The following is a 22880-nucleotide window of genomic DNA, read 5'->3' as shown; positions in this document are numbered from 1 at the left end:
GTTTAAAACAGACTAAGATTTGAAAACTTCAAAAATGACAAAGAATGTAATTTCATGTGGGTAACTGAGGTGGTAAAGAAAGAGGGAGGCTGGTGAGAGGGCGACAAAATGAAATAGTATCACATAACAGTAAGGCCGGATATCACTAAAAGCCTCAAAATTAAATGAATTCAACAAGAATTTTACAGAATGGGAGGAGGAAAAAATCTGAAACTTTTTCCAAAACAAATTCTTACTGTTGTATGGAGATGGAGCTCATGTTGACCATCATCTGTCAATTTATTAGCTTTTCACACTCATAAAAATCAATTGTTGTCCGTATTAATTAATGTCACATGTAGAGAGAGAGAGAGAGAGAGAGAGAGAGAGAGAGAGAGAGAGAGAGAGAGAGAGAGAGAGAAGAATATCCCTGTTCATGTTATAGTCTAGTTTAACACATACATTTCCACTAAGGCATTTCTGCCATACCCCCCCCCGTCTCTTTCTGTTTCACACACAAACACACACGCACACACGCACACACGTGCACACACACACACACACACACACACACACACACACACACACACACACACACACACACACACACACACACACACACACACACACAGAAGTCAAAGTTAGACAGAAAAATTTCCATACTGTACACATGCATATTCAGATTAGCCTGGAGTAGCAAGAAACTGACTCTGAGAATAATGAAAGAAGAGCTGCTTTGAACCTCCGTACTGTCAGATGATGGCACATAGAGCAGCCCTGTGTAGCCTGGAAATGTCTACATGAAACTATACATACATGAGACAGGAAGACAGTACAAGAAAGAGGGCAAAGAGAGCAGGAGAGAAATGCAAGAGGGATAACAGTAAGGATAAATAGAGTGGAATAACAATGACTGAGCAACATGTTGGGATGACTGGATGTGTTATGTAAGAGTGTGTACATGTTTTATCAGCACCTGAAGGATTTCTAAAAGCATGAAAAACATTTAAGACATGAAGCACTCAGAAACCTCCTATGTTTATTTGGTGTTTCACCCTGGTCTGCCAGACAAACAGAAACAGGACAGAGCTGTGGCCTCTGGTAGCAGTGTGTGAGTGTGTTCATATTTTTTACACTTCAAGCCGTGGGTGTGTGTTAGTCTGGAGCCTCAATGTTGTCGGTGACTAACTGTCTATCAAGTAGTGATGATCAGCTCTCCCTTCTTTTCAAATCAATATGCCATCAAGATTATTACATGCAGACAAAGGGACACAATACTTGAACACACAATATATAAGAAACAACACACTGATAGAGGCAAAGACAAGCCATCAGTTCACACAAAAACCTGTCCGTTTATGTATGAGGCCTTAAAATAGGTTTAAAAACTGGTACCAGAACATGAGAGGAGAAAAAGAAAGAGACTAGAACTAAAGAAAAACCTAAGAAACTGGGGGAAAGGTGGCTCACACTGCTTCCTCTGCTACCAGGTCTGTGTGAACCTTTTTTGATCTCATTCAAAATCTGTGATAACAAACAGGAAGTGAGGAGTATTAAGTGTAACATTGAGATTAGAAAGGAATGGTTTTACACTCTGAGGTAACCCTATTTCAAGATAACCATTTGTAGAAAGCACATTCATATTGAGCTTCCACATGGAGAGACGAACACATAGATGTATATATAAAATATATAATATACCTGTGAGAGCAGTTTGAGCCTCAATTATTCAAATAAAATGGCTTTCCTGGATTCATACAGTAATCACAGCCTCTCATTGCAGGACAGGGTTTCTTAAAACTTTAAAGGTTTTTGTCTGTGTGTGTGTGTGTGTGTGTGTGTGTGTGTGTGTGTGTGTGTGTGTGTGTGTGTGTGTGTGTGTGTGTGTGTGTACTACTGATTTAAAAAAAGATGTATTATTTAATCCAAGTTGTGCTCGGTGGGAGAGTGTATTCCTGTCAAGGCTCCCTCCTCAGTCCCTGCCTCAGCTCCCTCCTGATCACCTCCTCCTCCTCACCTGTCCTCCACTCACTCTCTGCAGCAGCTTGCTGCAATAACCCATCATCACCGTCATTAGAACTCTGGGCAGCCGTGATGCAGCACACCTGTTCCTCATCTCCTTCCATAAAAGCCAGCTCCACATTCCACACCCTGCCAGATAGTTGCTTCAGCTCCAAGCTGTTAGTTTGGCCTCAGCACATTTTGTTCGGGTTCACCTGCAAACCGTGTACTAATTCTTGTCTCCTGTTCTGCAGTCTCTTCTGGTCACGCTGCCCGGGCTCCCAGTCACTCCTGGCCGCCAAGAAACTCAGAACCTGCGCTCACCTCTGGAGGAGGAGGTGTCTCATCCCTGCCTGCCTCAGCCTGTCCCCACTACCCCAGCCTCTGGATCTCCAGGACTGCCACAACCACTCTCCGTCGCTCGCCCACCCCAGCGGAGAACAAGCCTGGACCGCCAGTCTCCGGTGGCCTGTCCGCCCCCCTCCCAGCCCGTAGTAAGTTCCTTAGTTACATTATTTCCTGGCTTTAGTTTCACTTTGATTTTGTCTTTAGTTTCATTCACTCACTCCCCCTTAGTTCTTTTGGTATACATAATTTGTATCAAAATAAAATTCATTTTTTTGCCTGATCTAGCCATGAGTCTGTGTGTTCACTGCCTGGGTTCACCACTGCACCGTGACAATTCCCAGTTTGTATTATTTATGAGGCCATAAAACAGAGAGCTGCATGTGTGTGAAATGAGAAAGAGCAGATTATACGTGCATGTAACGTCCTTTTCCACATGTAATCATCATATCAGAATGAATGCACAGACGATGCTTTCTGGGGACCCAGTGAGAAAAGAAAAGATGATAGAGCTTCAGGACCAGAACATATAGAATGTTGAACACATTGGTGTTTCTTTAAACCAATGCAACAAGCCACAGGAAACAGACTGAAGCATGACTTTAGCAACCAATCACATCAGCTTAGCCACATTTATCACATCAAGGCTGTGGTTTGAGTCAGACAAGAGTGGAAACCTAATTCTGAAAACACAACGTCTAGGTACTACTGTGATCTGTGAGTGAGTTAGTAAAAAACCCAGTCCCTCCATGATGTTCACACATGTTGGGATAGGTCTGGGTGCAGGGGATAATCATTCACAGTGCACATGGTCCAAACTGACAACCAGAACATCGCTGAACTTAAAATCTGGGAATGCAAAGCGAGTAAGACTTTTATCTGCTGACTCCTACCATAACAAGATTATAAGGACCTTCAAATAAGCCACTTCCCAGGGAGGGCTGCATTAAACTGGATGCTTAAACTGAATTAAATTTTGTTCCTCAGCCTCAATTGAGTAGAGTGAAGGGACACTGCTGTGTACTTAGCATGAATATTAACCGTTATTTCACTCCAAGACACACACACACACACACACACACACACACACAGTCAAGGGCCGAAAGCTTGATGGAACCATTGCTCCATCCATATCAATGTGGGCATCTACAATAACACGTGCTCTAGGTCAGTCGTTTCCTACCTGTTTGGCTTGGAGCCCCCCCCCCCATAAGCTGCACCCCAGCCCCAGCGCCCCCCAGCGTGGCGCCTACCACCCCCACCAAAACCACCCCATAAGGACACTACAAAACATAAGTGGGAAGTTATTGAATTGTATTACTAATAGAGTCAAACCAAGAGTTGTACTATGATGAGGAGGACAGAGTTTATGGCTGCAGTAAATTTGGTGACACTACAATGCATAGGAGTGAAGTTATTGATTTTTTTTTTACTAAAAAAATCCTTAAAATTATGGGAAAAAAAATTAATATCAAACCAAGAGTTGTAGTATGATCATGAGGAGTCAATTGCTGGCTGCAGTAAATTTGTTGAATATTTGTGTCTCTTCGCTATTGGCAGCAGTTTTGCATTTTGCAGACCCTGTTACTCGTCGCACAGCCGGCTGCGCATAGACACCAATGTCATTCCTGCAGCTCGAAAGACAGCTACTTTTGATTAAACTGGGCTTGTAGCACATTGTCTACCTTACAACGATGGAAAAGAGGCATCGTTTATGTTAAGACAACGTATATTTAATGAGTTATTGATGCCGGAAGTCCGAATTTGTGAATATCTTTCCGACTTTACCGAACTGTGTTTTGTTTCCTGACGTCGCCGTAATTCGCTGGCTTCATGCTGTCATTTGCGAGCATTTCATCACAAATAACACAATTCTGTCTTGTCCTTTAATAAAACCAAATTTAAGGTAACTCTCGAGGTATAGCCGGAGTTTTTAGGTACTGATGAATCTTCACCCGTTTTGTGTTTTTGAGACATCGTTTCCATCAGTAATTTTCTAACTACACACAAATTAATGAATCAGGATGAACTAGCGAGCCAACCTGAAGAAAGCATGGAGAGAAGTTGAAAGGTCAAGGAAGTGTGGCCATCGAAAGGATTTTTGAAGAGAGACCAAATAAATGTGTTTTTAAAATGTTTTATAGGTAGACTTGTGATGACACAGTGAGTCTGTTACTCTGATTTTATCCAGAATGTAAAAATCTATTTTTTATAACATCAAAGCAGACAAAGCTTCGCGCCCCCCCTCAGATCTCTGGCGCCTCCCCTGGGGGGGCGTGGACCCCAGGTTGGGAACCACTGCTCCCGGTGATGTGAAGCTGTGTGTGTGTGCATGTCTGCATGTGTGTATGTGCGTGCGCGTGTGCGTGTCTGAGCATGCAGAGCAGCCTGGTACCGCACATTGGGTGACTAATGAGGCGGACAAACAATGCAACGCTATCCCACTTCCATGTGTCATGATTCATTATATGGGTGTCATTAAAAATGGAGGCTCACACATGGACACACTAACACAAACATAGTGTGAGCTCTGAGAGTAGAATGTGAGTGATGTGTAATGAGCCCACACACACAAATCCAAGGAGATATACACCATATTGCCAAAAGTATTCGCTCACCCAATGCAAATAATCAGAATCAGGTGTTCCAATCACTTCCATGGCCACAGGTGTATAAAATCAAGCACCTAGGCATCCAGACTGCTTTTACAAACATTTGTGAAAGAATGGGTCGCTCTCAGGAGCTCAGTAAATTCCAGCATGGAACTGTGATAGGATGCCACCTGTGCAACAAATCCAGTCGTGACATTTCCTCGCTCCCAAATATTCCACAGTCAACTGTCAGCTGTATTATAAGAAAGTGGAAGTGTGTTGGAACGACAGCAACTCAGCCACGAAGTGGTAGGCCACGAAAACTGACGAAGCGGGGTCAGCGGATGCTGAGGCGCATAGTGCGAAGAGGTCGCCAACTTTCTACAGAGTCAGTCGCTACAGACCTTCAAACTTCATGTGGCCTTCAGATTAGCTCAGGAACAGTCCATAGAGTGCTTCATGGAATGGGTTTCCATGGCCAAGCACCTGCATCCAAGTCATACATCACCAAGTGCAATGCAAAGCGTCGGATGCAGTGGTGTAAAGCACGCTGCCACTGGACTCTAGAGGACGCCTTCTCTGGAGTGACGAATCGCACTTCTCCATCTGGCAATCTGATGGACGAGTCTGGGTTTGGCGGTTGCCAGGAGAACGACACTTGTCGGACTGCATTCTGCCAAGTGTAAAGTTTGGTGGAGGGGGGATTATGGTGTGGGGTTGTTTTTCAGGAGCTGGGCTTGACCCCTTAGTTCCAGTGAAAGAAACTCTGAATGCTTCAGCATACCAAGACATTTTGGACAATTCCATGCTCCCAACTTTGTGGGAACAGTTTGGAGCTGGCCTCTTCCAACATGACTGTGCACCAGTGCACAAAGCAAGGTCCATAAAGACATGGATGACAGAGTCTGGTGTGGATGAACTTGACTGGCCTGCACAGAGTCCTGACCTCAACCCGATAGAACACCTTTGGGATGAATTAGAGCAGAGACTGAGAGCCAGGCCTTCTGATCCAACATCAGTGTGTGACCTCACAATGCGCTTCTGGAAGAATGGTCAAAAATTCCCATAAACACACTCCTAAACCTTGTGGACAGCCTTCCCAGAAGAGTTGAAGCTGTTATAGCTGCAAAGGGTGGACCGACGTCATATTGAACCCTATGGATTAGGAATGGGATGTCACTTACGTTCTTCATATGTGAGTCAAGGCAGGTGAGCAAATACTTTTGGCAATATAGCATATATATATATATATATACACACACACACACACACACACACACACACACACACACACACACACACACACACACACATATATATTAGTGGTGGGATGCTATTAAAAATGTAATCTAATTACAGACTTTGTAATTAATTAATCGCAATAAATTGCAGTTTTGTCAAATAGCAATATTTGACACAATAAGTCAATAAGTGAAGTTTTTCAATTCAAATAAAATTGTGGTTGACAGTTGAATCAATGAATAGACATATACATGTTTATAATTTAAAATTTATTTAAAAAAAGGAAAATGGGACATATAGAAAACAGTAATTTTGATGACGTAAAGCCTGAATTTAGTTGTTTTTTCCACTGTATGGCACATAAAATCAGCATAGGTAGTTCAAGGAGCTTCAGAAAGTTGAAAATCCAGAGATTCATTCTGTTTTCATCTTTTCTGGGTATGATAAATGGTGTAATTTTGATGGTTCTTTTTATAGGAATATCAATTTTTATTTATGTAATTTTTTTATAAACAAAAAGTTTATAAGTAAGTTATTAAAAGAGATATTTTTGGTGTTTAGGTTATTCCTCCTCCAAGGAGGCAGAGCCTCAACGGAGTGAAAACTTAAACCACAAAAATGTTTCATTTCTATTTATCTGCATTTTTCATCTGTCTGCTACATTCACAGATTACTGCAAATCTAAGTGCAATTATAGCGATTTTATTCAACATTTTAAGACTTTCTGTAAACTCAAGCACTGTCTAGAAAAGTGGTCTATTATGGGATGGCTACACCGTTAGCATGACTCGTAGCTAACGTTAGCTCTGGTGCTAACAGCAACATGTTTTACACTGAGGTGATACCGTCGGCTTGAAGTGACCCAGTGATCAGAAAACTCTTTGTTGTACAATTTGCACACAACCAGGCTTTTATCCAAGCTGCCATCGGGAAGATTTTTAAAAGAAAACTTTCTGCCCAACAAGCTCAATCTCGTCTTCCTTCACTGTTCACCAGTGCCTGACTTCACTCAGTGCTTCCTGTGCTTCTTCTTCATGGCTACAAACAGACTTTAGGTTCATTACCGCCACCTACTGGGCTGGAGTGTTCATCAGAGTTACCGGTGTGACAGAAATGAGGGCACTTAGGGCGAAATTAATCGCGTTATGTTTAACGCGGTATTTTCGCAGTAATTAATTAATCGAAATTAATGCGTTACAGTCCCAGCCCTAATATATATATATATATATATATATATATATATATATATATACACACATATATATATATATATATTTAACACATATATGCTGGTCCCAGTTAATCAGTAGTGAAGGTTTTATATGCCATGGTAATGAATACTTTGTGCAGGCACATGTCTAGAACTGCTGATGCTGTTAGTCCAGATCCAGCTTTATACCTATCCCCTTTATAATATTTTCTCTTTCTGTGCACCATCCTGTTGCTCTGTGCACCAAAGTACCAAGCAGTAGTTCACATCATTATCTGGTTTGAAACAAAACAAAAGCTCTCCATCTCTGTTTTGAAAATAGATATTCTAAAACCTAATGCAATTTGTTGTTGTGTGGGTGACAGCTGATAGCATTAGTTGTGTTTGTGTGTGCACGTGTTCTGTGCTTTTATCTAAAGGTGGACTCATCCACAGCAGTCAAAGAGTGGTAACCTCTCCTGAGAGACTGCAGGTCTCTAAGTGCTCTGCTTAGCTGCTGCTGCTAGGCAATCAACAGTCCCCCTGTTCAAAGGATCCTCTAAGCTAATGGCATTATCAAAGCACAAAGCTGTTAGGAAACTCACCATAGTCTTCAATGCTCAAAACACACTCAGGACTGAATCTTTTTCTACTGCCAGGGGCATTATCAGGGGCAGTCACACACTCTGAAACCACTGATAGACCTTATGTGATGCATGCAGCTAAGAGGTAGTAACATCCTCTGCATTCATGGCAGATAACTGCTAGTCAGTTGTGTTTTAATGCTGCAGCCAGATGGATTTATTTTACTCTGTAAAGGGACATTTGGGCCAGTCCATGTCAGGTCAGACCAGACGGAGTTCATGTTGCTGTGTGGTCTCAGATCCATTAAATCTTCAATCAACCATCAATGAAAAAAAAAAAAAACAAGTACTATGAAACATTTGGCTGAAATTTGACAATTTTCAATTTTTAACCTAGGAAAGTGTCTATTTTGAAAGGGAAAAGTCTTTGCTGGGTTCAGTATCTCCAGAGCCATGAAATTTAATAAATAAATAAATAAAGAACTTTATCTTTATCTTTAAAGTGTTTCCAGCAGATCAGATCCAAACGACTGAAAGGCTCCAGAAAAAGTCACATAAAAAAAGTATAAAACGAAAATGTTGCACCTTTCAGCCTGGATACATGGAAAGTCTTAAAACTGGTCAAAGTAAAATGTGTGACTAAAGTGTAAATTCCAAAACCATTTCTCATAGAATTTTATTACTGAGTGATTATGGTGCATCAATAATAATTTTAGTATTCAAAGCCAACAGCCAGTGGAGGAAATAATGTGTCATCTATACAGTCCAGCTGTGAGGGAAATGAAGAGCCAGCTTGTCTTTTATGAGATGCAAACACACACTAATTTAGAACCACCCAGAAGAGAAGGACAGCTGATTTCTACACAGTTAAAGAATGTGATGTTGACACAGCTGCCTTCTGACCTCGGAACAGAGATTATGAAGAGGTACAGAGTCAGGGACTTACTGATGATAAGAAACATGAAGGAGAAAAGTGAAAGTCATAGAAAGACTATGTGATCACATTTGGTAATGTACAGATTGGGCCTGTTTTTTATGTTTCATCTTTGTCCATTCCATTTCTGTTAAATGCTTACATGAGAAGCTCGGACATCTTCAGGTTGTCCTGGCAACCTGGAGATGGACTGAAGCCAGGAAGCTTCATGTCTTTCAAATGAAGTTGAATTGCTCTTCCTAAGTTGATCACTACAGTTATCTCCTCTCCAACCAGGGGAACAACAACGCTGCAGGCGTCCAGAGGTTCTACCATGGATGGCAGATAAACATGAGACAGAAGCTCAGGTGGTTTTTGTGCACCTGGCTCCTTGGATTTGTGTGCGTGGAATCAGCATAACACATCTTTAATCTGTCTCTTCTTCATTTTCACCTTTCTAGCACTCTAACTCTAGTAAAATAACCAGACATCCACATTGGTCTCATGTCTGATTATCAGAAACAAGTAAAACACCACAGCTGATTGTCTTGTCTTGTGAAAGTCGTTCCTCCATTTCCTTCTAAATGCATTAACTTCACCAAAGAAGGCCCATTTGTATGCAGTAATGTGCCAACAAATTCAAATTTTAAGATTTTTTTAAACTTTATTGTAGGTATTCCATCTGTCTCTGTGTATGCAGTTCTCTAAATATATTAAGTTCTGTTTTATCAAAGTGTTTTTCAGCAAAGCATCAGAGTCTTGCTAAATACTAAACACTGAATGTTAAAAAGGCAGAAGGAAAAATCACTTTGATTTTAGAGGGAAACATGGACTTTTAAGTATTAAGCAAGAAGATATTTCTGTCTTAAAAATAAATGAGTACATGAAGGTGGTCACCATCCTTGGTCTGAGATAACAGCTGCTATGGTTTCACACATTAGCGGTGTCTCATGAAACAAACCTGTCACTTTACTCAGCTCTGTTGTGCCTTGTACAACTATTTTCCTGTGGACTTAAAAAGCACAATTTGACAAGAAAAGAAAGCATATGTGTTCTGCCACCTGTCTTAACTCTGCTGCTACAGAAAGGAACTGTCAAACAGTCATCTCTGGAAACAGCATTCAGAGTTGCTCTAGCAACTAAACACTGACAGCAGTGACATCCTAGGATTGATCTAGCTCATGATGGCTGTCTTCTAGCTCCGTGGTACAGCCTGGACTAGAACCCACTCTGTCACTGTGTTCTCTTCTCTGATGGAGGGGTAAAAGAGAGGAAGGCAAAGGTCATGAGAAAGCTAAAAGACACTGAGTGAAACAGGAGTTAGGCAAAGCTGGAGATGGTGAGAGTCCAGAGGGACGAAGTGAGACACAATCAAACGTCTGTGAAGAGAAAGATCAGAAATAAGAGGTGAGAGAGAACCAGTAGGATCAAGAAGACACAGGGAAGAGTGAAGAGTGTAGAGAGATATAAACTCAGTTAAAACAGACTGCTATTCCCATCAAAAAACTATTTCCAACACAGTGAAGATATCTAGGTTCTAGTTACTCTTTTAACTACAACACGTGCCTGTGAACCAACATAACACTGCATAGTTGTGACTTTCACCAAAGGGATTCAAGGCCTTACAGTAACAGAAGTCCTCTCTGTACTGAAAGTCCTACATGCTCAGTGTGTGTGTGTGTGTGTGTGTGTGTGTGTGTGTGCGCGTGTGCGTGTGTGTGTGTGTGTGTGTGTGTGTGTGTGTGTGTGTGTATGTGTGTGTGTGTATGTGTGTGCAGTTTACCTGGACAGCATGATTGATTAAGCTGGTGAGCAATTGGAGTCGGACAATTGAGCGTGAGAGCGAGAAGGGAGATCAATCATGGTGAAGGCTCATGCCTTAGCCTGGCACTAGATAAATGGGCTCAGACGTGTGCACAGACTGTGTGTTCATGAGCATGTGTGTGTGTTCTGTGTATGCATGTATGTGGCTACACATAAAACATATACTCCTGCACACTCAGATCAAGTGAGAGGCTGTTCTTTCTGTTGCTGTTCTGCCTTTGGAGGAGGGAGATGAAGGTGAAGGGGACAGGAGGAGATGGCGTAGTGTTTCCTCTCGCTGTGCATTATGAATGATGTTCGATCAGCAGCTCTCTGATGGCTTGAAGGAGGCCCGCTGGGGTTACCTAAGACTCTGTATTTGTGTCTGTGAGCAGCATAGACTGTGACAGAGGAGTCACCAGGGTCATACCTGCTCAAACATGCACAGATAACAGCAGCTTTTTAATTCACTATCTTTAAGTACAAATCAACAAGGATGTTACTAGGGACTGAATTAGGTTTTGATGTCCACTATAAAACAATGGCAGTAGACTCCACAAGGTGGTAGACATAATCCTCATGAACAGCTCCAAATCCTTGTTGGATTGCTTTTATTCAGAGCTACTATGTGGGTCCATAATCACATGCTCCTACAGAATACACACTGTTCAAATCACAAGAGCATCCTTTGGTAACTCTGACAACACGATGAGGGCCTCTCCATCTCCATGGCAATTCAACAAACACAAACCCCCATTCATAGACAAGGATATGAGTGAAGTGGAAGTGAGATTTCTATATGCTTTCACACTGTCAGCTGAGCTCAGGCACAGAAGAGAACCACATTTCACACCTTTAATCACTGCTGATTCTTTACAAAGCTCTCATATAGAAACCAACATGTTGCTGTGTTGAAACACACTCATCACTTCTAATCATCTAAGTGCAATCTTCCAACTCTTTCAGTTTAGCACAACTCCTAAAAAACTCTAAACCATGATGATGGGAAAACTAAAATAAATGTTTAGAAAGTTTTTCTTCACTAAAGATTTTTAGATTGGTTGCCAAGTGTCTGTTAGTGCTGTATATCAAATATAATGTACTTTAAGACATTTCAATCAGGATAAACACTCACATTAAACTACAGGTAAACAAAACATTTGTGTGTTAAACTCTCTAAAGTTCGACAGTGATCTAATCTAAGTGTATTAATCAATTAATCGGTCAAACATGACTGTGTCATCACTTAAGACAATTTTAAAACAAAAACTCTGAACATTTGATGCTTTCAGGTTCTCTAAAGAATGTGCTGCCTTTCTTCTGAAGTTATACATTTCAATACTTGACGACCAGCAGCAGTCATTTATCCTGCGTTGTGTGGTAATATATTAATGACAGTGTCCTGATGTTTGTCCAGAAGAAAAGTCACCTACTTCATGTCATCTGTGCTGTTTCTGACATGACATGTCACCTTACTGTGTGTTGCTGCTCACTAGTCTGACATGAATCCATGTGGATCATAGAGTTAGGGTTCCCCGGTGAGATGGCCTATTGCCTTTGGGCTGACCTGACCAACATCTCCTCCAGGTGAGCTGCTGCTGCTATGAAATATCAAACTGTCTAGTTATAAATTGAAGGATGTCAACCAATATTAGTAAAGTCTTCATCTGTTAGTTGAAATAAAAAAGAACTACTGCATTTTCATCTGCGAGGCTTTGGGCAGAACTAAACTATGACACTTAGCATCCAGGAGGTAGAATCAGATCATCAGATCCATCAACAATACTGGGTGCATTTAGTACTCTCTGTATTACACATAAAAGAACACTCTTCATACTTCCTAAATAAATGTGATATTGTTCAACCTCTTCCAGCAGTTATGTTCATATTCAGCTAACTTCATTCTCCATTACGTTTGGAGGGAAATGTGTTGTCTGCCAAATGAAGCAGATTCATCTGAAATCAACACATATTTGTTGTTCATTTTATGGCCTTACTGTTGCTTCTTTTCAGCCAACAAATTCCATATCCCATAAATACATCAGCTATGAAGGGTTTGAAAGTGAGCAAAAACCAAAGTAAACAACAAGTCAGTTTGAAATGTAAGCCTAAGAAGAATAGTTCCAAACAGAACATGAACCTCCCCTAAGTCTCCATCTTCCCCTCCTTACACTCACTCAAACTAAAAGCCTTTCTTAATACATTACAGGTGAGAAAATATGTTTCTTTCAAACCATAAACAAGAATGCAGCTGCATAGAAGCAACATTTTGGGGGGTGCAGGGTTCCATTGTTTGCAGTCCTGTGCCAGGCTCTTCCACCCCTCCACCTACAACACTTTTACTTTATATTTATAAAGTAAATGATCATATTAGTCATTACATGAGTAACTGGCATTTTTCTTTGGTCTACAACAGGAGGGTATATTCCACCCATCCCTTTGTATCTACTGTACAGCGACCTGCTGTAAATGTTGTTGATTCCAGGGCCTTTAACTGTGTGTCGTTTCCATGGTGGACCCTAGTTGACATAGCCAGTGTGACAGAAATGACAACACTTCTGTAATTCTATATACAGTGTTACTGCGTTTTACAAGGTGCTATTGTATAGCAGGTCGGTGGTGTGTGTGTCTCTACATCTCTGGTATAAACAGTGGAAAGTGAAATGTACAGAGGGGAGGGCTGAGCTGGCAGACATCTCCTCACCAGCATCACTAGAGAGAGGACAGCTGGTGCCATCACTCTGTGTTCCTCCCTCTGTCTTACACTTTCACAATACATGAGAAACACACTTTCTGACGGTCACTGTTTCATTCTGTGTTTATTCCTCACTCTTCAGAGTTGTGCTGTTAACCTGCTTCTTCACAGTCTTGACCTCTTTTTTCCTCTCAGTTTGCTACCAGCCCTTTCCTTCCCCTCTCTTTCCTCTCCATCTGCTCTGGTGTCTGTCTACAGGTGGATCTCAAAGTTGTTTAAATCAATCCAACCAGACTTCAAGAAAGTTCCTTGAAGACGTTTCACCTCTCATCCAAGAGGCTTCTTCAGTTCTGGTGGTGGTTGATGTTGCCTCAGCTTATAACCTCTGTGAGCAGTGATATTCATATTCCGACGACCATTGCCAAGGCCCGTCTGGCTCCTCAACAATGGTCGTTGGCAGCCAGTGAGTGACAATGGGGGTCGTTGAAATGCGAGTTTCACCGAGCCCTCATATGCTAATGGTGGTCATTAGCATGAGCCACTTCACGAGTCATTCTGCTGAGTAGTTCTTTTGGGGAGTTTTGAAAGGACCTGATTGTAAATCGGCGAAAGATGATGTCGCAGACCACCCCCCTGTTCAGAGATGGCTTCTCCACTTTGACATGGATGGCTTCTTTCACACCTCTCTCAAACCATCTGTCCTCCCTGTCCAAAATGGATGAGAGGTGAAATGTCTTCAAGGAACTTTCTTGAAGTCTAGTTGGATTGCTTTAAACTATTTTGGATAACCATGACCTGGATGAATGAGAAACTACACAGACATCTACAGATGGAAAACGTCCAGCAGATGCTCTGGCCACAGCCCAGGGAGTTGCTGACTTTGTTACCATGGCAGCTCTTTATCACCATGGAAGCCATCTGTCATTGTAGCAACCAGCATCCTCTTACCTTGTCCTGATCCAGTTGGCATTTGTGTAAACATAAATACACTCTTGTCACACGAGAAAATTCTCTGAGGGTTCCCCCCATTTGCCCTCTTCAAAGTACACTATGTCAAGTGGATTCAGGGCAAGTCTATTGAAAATCTGGTACTTCATGAAAAAGAGCAGATGGTCATTCAAATTGCTTTTGAACTCATTCATTAGTAATCTGATACAGCAACAGACTAGTTTTCTTCAATTAAATACAAGCTGGAAACAGGCCAGGTGTATATATTGCATTTTCTAAACTTCTATGCTCATAAAAAATCACAATCTGGCACTAGGAAGTTGCTGCAACATGAACACATGAGAGCTCAGACAAACACATGAGCTGTTGGTGCCATTCAGTCTGTACACAACACAATAACAAGAAACAAGGATATTTTATAGTGACTAGACCATACAAACATTCAGATGAACACATATGGGAGCCATAGTACCTCCACCATCCCAAAAACAGACACTTAGCAGAGCATATGATATCCTGACTTCTCTTTCTTGGAGAAACTTCCATTCCAATCTCAAAACACAAAGTGCACATCTACTAACCTCCTACTCTGATACAACTCTATGCTTCTGCTACATTTTTGATTCCATGACAATAATCTCTTGCACTCACACACACACCAGTATCTTCCCAAACATTCAAAGACACTGTGCAGTGTACACACCAGAGAATCGTCACCCATATCCATCTAATGTACCAGCCAGCAGGCCAGAAGCAGGTATGTGTAGAGGTGGTGCATCCTCTACAACATCAACACAACTAACAAGCTCTGTGTTTTCCTACCATCTTTTTGGTAAAGGTCGATCTCCACCTTCCTCTCCTCAGACCCCAGCAGGGCCTGTGCCATCTGGGCGATCGCCAGTCTCTTGGTGTCAGGTCCATACAGGAAGTTACACGTGCACGGCTTCTGCATGATCTCAGCACGCGAGTAACCACACATATGGCAGAAGCCATCGTTGCAGAAGATGATAGCACAGTTCTCCACTCTTGCATTGGCAATGACAAACTTACGACCTGTGGGAGGAGAGAGAAAAACATCTACATTAATTCAATTTTCACAGCAACACACAAACAGAACAAATCAAATGACTGAACGCAGCAGTGAAAAGTTCCAATATAGTACAGTTATTCTCACAGGATAAAACTGCTTAACTCTCTCTACTGCTTAACATCATAAGTGGTAAAACATTATTATTATTATTATTATTATTATTATTATTATTATTATTATTATTATTATTATTATTATTATTAATATTAATATTAATATTACTATTATTATTCTCTCATGTTGATGCTGTGACACCAAGATAACGTCTGACTGTCATCTGTGACTAAGAATATTTTACTGAAACAAACAACACATCTGGATTTTGCAGTATGCAGGTCAACAGGCATTTCTGGTCAAACTGACCCACAATCTTCCGAGCAGTTACATCACATCTACAACCATCAGCCACGTTCTGACTACTGACAGGTGGAGTGAAGAACCTTCATCATCTTCTTATAATACAACGTTCTGCTGGGAAACCTTGAGTCCTAACATTCATGTGGATGTTTGACATGTACCACCCACTTAAACACTGCAGGTCAAAAAAAACCCTAACCCCAATGTTAACAGCAGTCCTTGATGCCAGTTGCCACCCTCAGCAGGACAATGCACCCCAACACACTACAAAAACTGCTCAGAAGAACCAGGGGAATATGACAGACCTAAGCTGTTCACCCGGGTTCCACACTCCTCAGATCCAGATCTTATTGAGCATCTGTGGGATGGTCCAGGATCAGCCTGATCTAGGTAGGTCCCACCCTGCAACCCACAGGACCCACCTTTAACTGTCAATGACTCAATGGAGTTATTGACAGTTAAAGGCATTAGCAACACGTGCTTTTCCACTCATTATAAATCACAAACATCAGCTGCAAAAAAGGGAGGCAAAACTTCTCAGTCTCAACATTCTGGGCTCAAAACATGGAGAGGAAATGCTTATGTGAATAAAATATCAATGTTTCAAGAAGAAACCTTATATTATTTTATGAGGCAAAAAGATAAAGCATTCATGTTTTATTCCCATACACTGTATAAGAAGCATATTTTGACAGGCACTGTTTTTACATTGGCAAAGCCCAGCTAACTGGTGAAATGGCAAATATTACCTGCACAATTAGCTAATATAGCACCAATGTTCAAGTAGCTTAAGCTAGCAAAGCTGATAAATCTGTGCTAACATATTGTAAAGTTATTCAGTATCAGCTAAAGTGTCAAATTTAACACAGCCTGATGCTAAACAATAAAAACAGCCATATTTCCCTTCTGGAAAAAAAAAAACATTTTCACCTGTTTGAATATTGGATTGTGCTCTGCTAATGTGTGAGCTCCAAAATAAGATGCTGACTTTCAAAATAAAATAGAAGTAACACAAGTCCTTACAACAAAATGAGTAGAAAAGCAATAATAATAAAACTACTGTCACGAGCAAATCACACCAAAAATATAAGTCACTTATAGCTGTATTTATCCTGTTATTAAATAGTGATTTTATTATGATGGTCTATTGTGGTTAGCAATACTATGACAAGACAAGATTTCTTTTTTCAGAAATTTAACTGAATGTTGATTGCATATGTGTTTATTGCAGTATTAAGCTTAAAAAGCTGCTGCAATCTCAAAGATCTGATGATTTTCTCTAACTAAACCAGTCTAATATTAAGATCCATTCAGCTCCATGGCCTCTGCTCAGTGATGATATGGATTCACACAGGAGCTGCTCTTCAACACACACATGTACAGATCCCCTACTCACTGCTGCCTCACACACACTACATAGATGTGAATAAACAAAAAGTGTGTAGGTTGTGCGTCTCATGAGTGTCCTAAAGGAACACATTCAAACAACATGCATGTGTGCAGACAGTCTGCATAGAGTCTGTTGATGCTGTCAGGGTGACAGACGGCCTCCACTAAAGTGTGCTAAGCTTCTGAAAAGCCTCAACATTCCTCGTTGCTTTCACTCATAGTCATGTGGATGGTTGGAGGAAGGAAGGAAAGGCTGGTGACAGAAGAAACAGCAGGAGCACTGGATGAGGATGAATACATGGAGGGAATGGGATGATTTAAAAAAACAACAGAAAAATAGGAGATATATTGAGAAAAAGGATGAGAAGATGGCAAAGAAATTAAACTAAAATACTAACTGTATGAAGATTGGGAGAAAAAGATGAGACAGAAGAGAAGTGATATGTCCAGAATGAGACTACATTTGTTAGTTTACTGTCATTTCTCAATTAGGATCCCTAATGAGTATCTGGGTGGACTTCCTGCCACTCGTTGCTGTTTACAGTGAAAAATCTCTTCTTGCACCGAGGACAGTTCAGATAATGTTTCCAGTAAAAGCAAAAGGAGGAGGGAAAAGCACATCTTCATCTCAATAAAACTTAAACTACAGAGTGTAGATTCACATAATTGTTGTTTTATTGGGCTGTTTTATGTACAGCAGGAACATTTTTATTATTCAGATAAAGCACAGCTAGATAGACCTTTATTGTCCCCAAGGGGATATTTGTTGTCACAGGCACTGTCACGTACATAAAAAAAATACACATATCATAGACAACTGAGCACAGGACAATAGGACAACACACATGCTGGTGAGGAATGGGTGGGAGACACACTACCGGTGATTAAGAGCAGCAATGGCAGAGGGGACAAAACTTTTGCTAAAGCCTGCCCATTTCCACCTAAGAGTCCTGTATCTCTGGCCAGAGGGCAGTAGGGAGAAGTGAGTGTGGAGGGGATGGTCCGGGTCCCTGCTGACTGTCCGAGCCACGCGTGTCACAGCTCTGTTGTTGAGATGGGAGAGGTCCTTGGTGTGCAGATGAATAATTTTGGATGCTATATGTGTTATTTTAGTGAGTCTATTTCTGTTGGAGATGGAGAGCATGTTGAAGCAGCAGGGAGAGCAGCATAAGACGATGGGTTGTATGATGCTGGTGTACAATAGTAATAGGGAGGTGTGGAGCGACAGAGAGGGCACGGAGCTTACGGAGGATGTGTTGTATTTAAACTCTAAAAGGTAACACCAGTGATTACTTACATTACATTTGTGTATTTTTGTTACGGGGGGAAGCCGGAGAACCCAAGCGCAGACACAGAATCTGGCAGACAAGTGAATAACTGAAAGAGACTTATTTAACCAAGTAACTTAAACAATACATAAATATAGAACTGAACTGGGGGGACAGAACTAAACCAAAACTACTAAAACTCTACAAGCAACTATGATTACAAAAACAGAAGTCTACAAAACTGAACTATTAACAAAACTAAGCTAAGGAGGAGTACTCACAAGATGGGGGAACTGACAAGCGAGGGGAAAACAGGCTGGGGAAAATCCATTAACAAGGTCAGAACAAACGGAGTCCAAGAAGGGGAAATCCAGGAGGGGGGAGAGCAGCAGAGTCCATGGGGCTGAAGTAGTCCGGAGGTGGCAGGCTTGGTGGGGAGAAACAGAATCCAGGAGGGTAACAGAATCAAAGAAGGGATGTGAATCTATGATCCGGGAGTGAATGGAAGCATGGAGCTTAAATACTGGAGGTGAGGTTGAGAACTGGTGAATGAACTAATTACTGCAGGTGACACTCATTGCAGTAATCAGCTGATGGCAGAATGCAGGCAGGTGAAACAGGGAGAGCAGGAGGGCGAGAGACAGGGAGAGAGAGAGAGACATGAGGGAGAAATGGGGAAAAAGGGGAAAGAAGGGAAGGGGCTGGAGCAGGATCATAACAATTTTAATTATATCTCTGTGTCTCCTGTTGAGTTAACTCGTGTATTCTGAGTATTGTACAGAATTTAGAGCTATAAACTATAAGCAGTACAGGAGATGTTTCTGGAAACTAGATGCTGGGCTCAATTTTTTTCTGAGTTTCTAGGTGAGTTGTTCAACTTGTCACCAATGATTTAATCTTTCACATCTTCATTTTGGCAGGCCATTATTTCATCCATTGCATTCTATTTCAGATTTCACAAGGTAACTGCTAGTCTACACCTGAAGACAGTCAGCAGCTGGCTCCAGATGTTCTCTGTGTTGGCCTCATACTGAATATTAACACTCAAAACCACATTTAGTGCCATCATGATATTTACTCTATGCTTGAACTAATATGTTCTCTCCATGTCCATTTTATGACTGTGTGATGTTGTGTGTTTCCACAAACTCTGGCCTTGGCTAGAAGAGCTCAGAATGTCACTTAGTGTACCAGTAAGCTTCTCAGTGTTTACATGTGGTGTTAACATTGGTGCCACTGTCGCAAAGACCAAACTGATTTCCCTTTTCCTCACAGCCTCACAACAACACAGGACATGAAATGATTAACACCACTTAGGGAAGAGGAGAACATGGCTTCCACTAACAGCCTGGATACTGTCCAGAGCAAGAAGCAAAACATAAGAATCCACTTTTCAAATAGAAACTCACGTCAGTGCTGCTATAAAGGGATTTAGTAGAAATAAAATCTCCTGAATGTTGATTCTGAACTCTTTCTAGTCCATCAAATGAGTTCACAGCTGTTCCTCATCATTGTATTTGGCTTCTTCAAAACCACTTGTAGAGTTTCCACAGTTACTCTGTTGTTTGTTCTGTAAATTAAATCTTTATTTTCCTGGGTGATTTCCTACCCAGTGGCTGACAGATTTGCACGGTGAAAGTGAGACCTATAGGGAGCCAATCTAAATGCAGATGGAGCCATTAAAGTGTGCTATCAACATTTACTTCAGAATAACAAGTTAGACCAAAAACTATTTAATCATTTGCCACTTTAAAATAAAAAATAATCCTGTGGAATAATCAGTCTGGCTTGTGCTTATCTTTTTTTCTAGCATATGCAGTTTCCTAAATCCCTAAACAATAGTTTATTCAGGGGTGACAAGCTTGTAAAAAGTAGAACAACCCAGTTTCAGAGCAGCACAGTGGTTCAGTGGTTAACACCGTCATCTCACAGCTACAAGATCCCCAGTTCATGTCCCAGCCTTCCTGGGATCTTTCTGCATGGAGTTTACATGTTCTCCCTGTACATGTGTGGGTTTTCTCCAGGTTCTCCAGCTTCCTCCCACAGTCCAAAAACATGCTGAGGTTAAATGGTGATTCTAAATTGTCCGTAGGTGTGAATGTGAGTGTGATTGTTTGTCTCTATGTGTAGCCCTGTGATAGACTGTTACCTGTCCAGGTGTCCCCTGCCTTCACCTTCAGTCAGCTGGGATAGACTTCAGCCCCTCATGACCCTAATGAGGATTAAATTGTGTTGATAATGGCTGGAACTCAGGTTCGCTTTGCCTTTTTGAATAAAAACTACTTTACAAAATGAAATAAACATGACTACTAATCATAGAAAGTCAACATAAAGGGAACACACATTTTTCAAGGTAACTTGTTTCCTAGATTTGCAAAGTCAGATCCACTAGTAACCAGTAACAGTGATCCCTGCCCACGTTAGATAACTGTTACTGCTACTATAAGAAAGCCCTGGCATGTCTTTGGTCTTCTCATTTTTGTTTTCTCCCACAATTAATGATTATTGGTGACAGCAGGATCACTATCAGGTATCTGGACATATCATGCGATTAGCGACAGCAGTTTGCACATGAAATTGGTATCTTGTTGTCTTTTCATATCAGAGTCAGACTTTTGTTCTGGGAAATATTTGCAACGAGACTGCTCTTACTGTTTGGCTCTAGACTTGACATGACCAGTTACATATTACCACATATTCTTATTTTTAGTATCTACGTATAAAAGCAGCAGTGAATGCAGTGATACAGCACAGCGAGGATGAATTCAGCAGAAGCTTTGACTATGGCAGTGAGTGAAATATTGCTCACAACATACTTCATAGTGTGTCCATATCCCAAAAATATTACTCAGATGGCAGCACCTCTCAGTAAACAGTGTCATTTCAAAACAGATGGATCAAAAGACTGAGAAAGTGGAAATTTAAGGAGATCTGAGATTTTTGCTAAAAGTTGCATTCAGTCCATTTTTGTCAACTCAAGTTTTAACAAAGACAACAGTTGTTCAGAGAGTCTCCAAACACATTAGAAAACCACTAACAAGGCAACACTTGAAACAAGGCTTGTCTATTATAATGAGAACAAACTGGTTAGGACACTGGAAGTTATTTTTCAGATTGCAGATTGCATATGGGGGTTCTTCATCAGAGGAGTTTTAAAGATAGAGTCATGAAGATTACATTTTCCTTGGGAACATAAATAACTTTAATTCAACAAGAGACTGTTACAGACAGCAAGTCGAGCAAAACCTTTTTAAAAAGAGTCCTTACATTTTTGGTAATTTTCATCTTGGGATATTCTCACTGAGGCTATCCTGTGATAAATCTCTGTCAAGGACTTCAAGCTATGAAAGGGAAGTTGCTGAAGTGTGATTTTGTTCCTGTAATTGCTTTTTGCTCAGACTTTAAATCAAAATATGCCAAAAAACAGCAACAAAAAAACAGGTCCAGGTTTGAAAAAACAGACTTTAAATACTGGTGAAGGGTAAAGGCTGTTTTGATTACAGTATTTTTCTCTGGTATCTCAGAAAGGAAAGGACCAGGTGACAGTAGAAGAACTAAAATGTACACAATTAAGAATGTTTTAAAGAATGCTTTCTATCTTAGTTGATTCAAACAAAGGTGCCCATAATTAAAACAAGAGAAGCACTCAGAGAGCAGTACTCTTACACGGCTGCTCAGTCCTTGTATCATTTCTGACAGATAAGTCCCAATAAGTCCACAGTGGTGGATGTATAGTAGGATCACAATCATGTGATTGTCAGCAGGCAGCTGACGTAGTGTTCACTTGTTGTCATGGTTACAGTGAGGCCGTGTCACTATCTCACAATGTTTCAGAAATCTTTAACCAATCTGTAGATCCAGACTATAAGCCGGATCACTGCCAAAATCTAATCACTTAGTCCTTGTGTCAATTCTGACCTTCCCTGAAAATTTCATCCAGATCCATTTGTCTGTTTTTGAGTAATGTTGCGCACAGACAGACAGACAGACAGACAGACGTATGCTGATCGTCACATAACTCCTCGGTATTCCTTGGCAGAGTAATAACTAATACATATGCAATATCTTAGGGTCCTACATCAGAATCAGTTCTTGCCTCAGTCATGGAGGGCTGGTAGAGTCAAACTTTCATTCCAGAGACATGGACCCTCCTTCTACAGAGTGAAGAGTTCATCAGTAGAATCAGGAGGGGATTGTTCTGGACTGAAATCCTGCTGACCATGGCGATCGGCCACCACTACACTGCAGGGTGGCTGTATGTGAAGTCACACCCTTAACCACTCCATCAAGATCCAGATAAAGACGTGCTTTATTGCCTCTTGGGGAGATTTGTCTTAAATGCCAGACATACATAGCAGCATCCTGACAGCTACGGACGGACTAAAGTGCCAAAGTTCACAGAGTAAAGAATGTGCGTTCACACAGTCATTGAATTAATTAAAAAAAAAAAAAAAAAAAAAAGGAAAAGCAAATATAAATTTAAATG

At 41.0% G+C, this 22880-nt stretch overlaps 1 protein-coding gene across 2 annotated transcripts in view; it reads right to left on the bottom strand.

Annotated features, from left to right (window-relative positions):
* kcnh2b (potassium voltage-gated channel, subfamily H (eag-related), member 2b) overlaps positions 1-22880 on the bottom strand; it is a 359465-nt gene that overhangs the window by 299696 nt on the left and 36889 nt on the right. For both annotated transcript variants that reach the window (XM_055007076.1, XM_055007075.1), the window contains exon 2: positions 15113-15343. In XM_055007076.1, coding sequence (XP_054863051.1) covers positions 15113-15343 — 231 coding nt within the window. The remainder of the gene's footprint in view (positions 1-15112; positions 15344-22880) is intronic.

The sequence above is a fragment of the Amphiprion ocellaris genome, chromosome 22 (genome assembly GCF_022539595.1).
Source record: "Amphiprion ocellaris isolate individual 3 ecotype Okinawa chromosome 22, ASM2253959v1, whole genome shotgun sequence".
Classification (NCBI taxonomy): domain Eukaryota; kingdom Metazoa; phylum Chordata; class Actinopteri; family Pomacentridae; genus Amphiprion; species Amphiprion ocellaris.
This window is presented reverse-complemented; position numbering and strand designations above follow the sequence as displayed.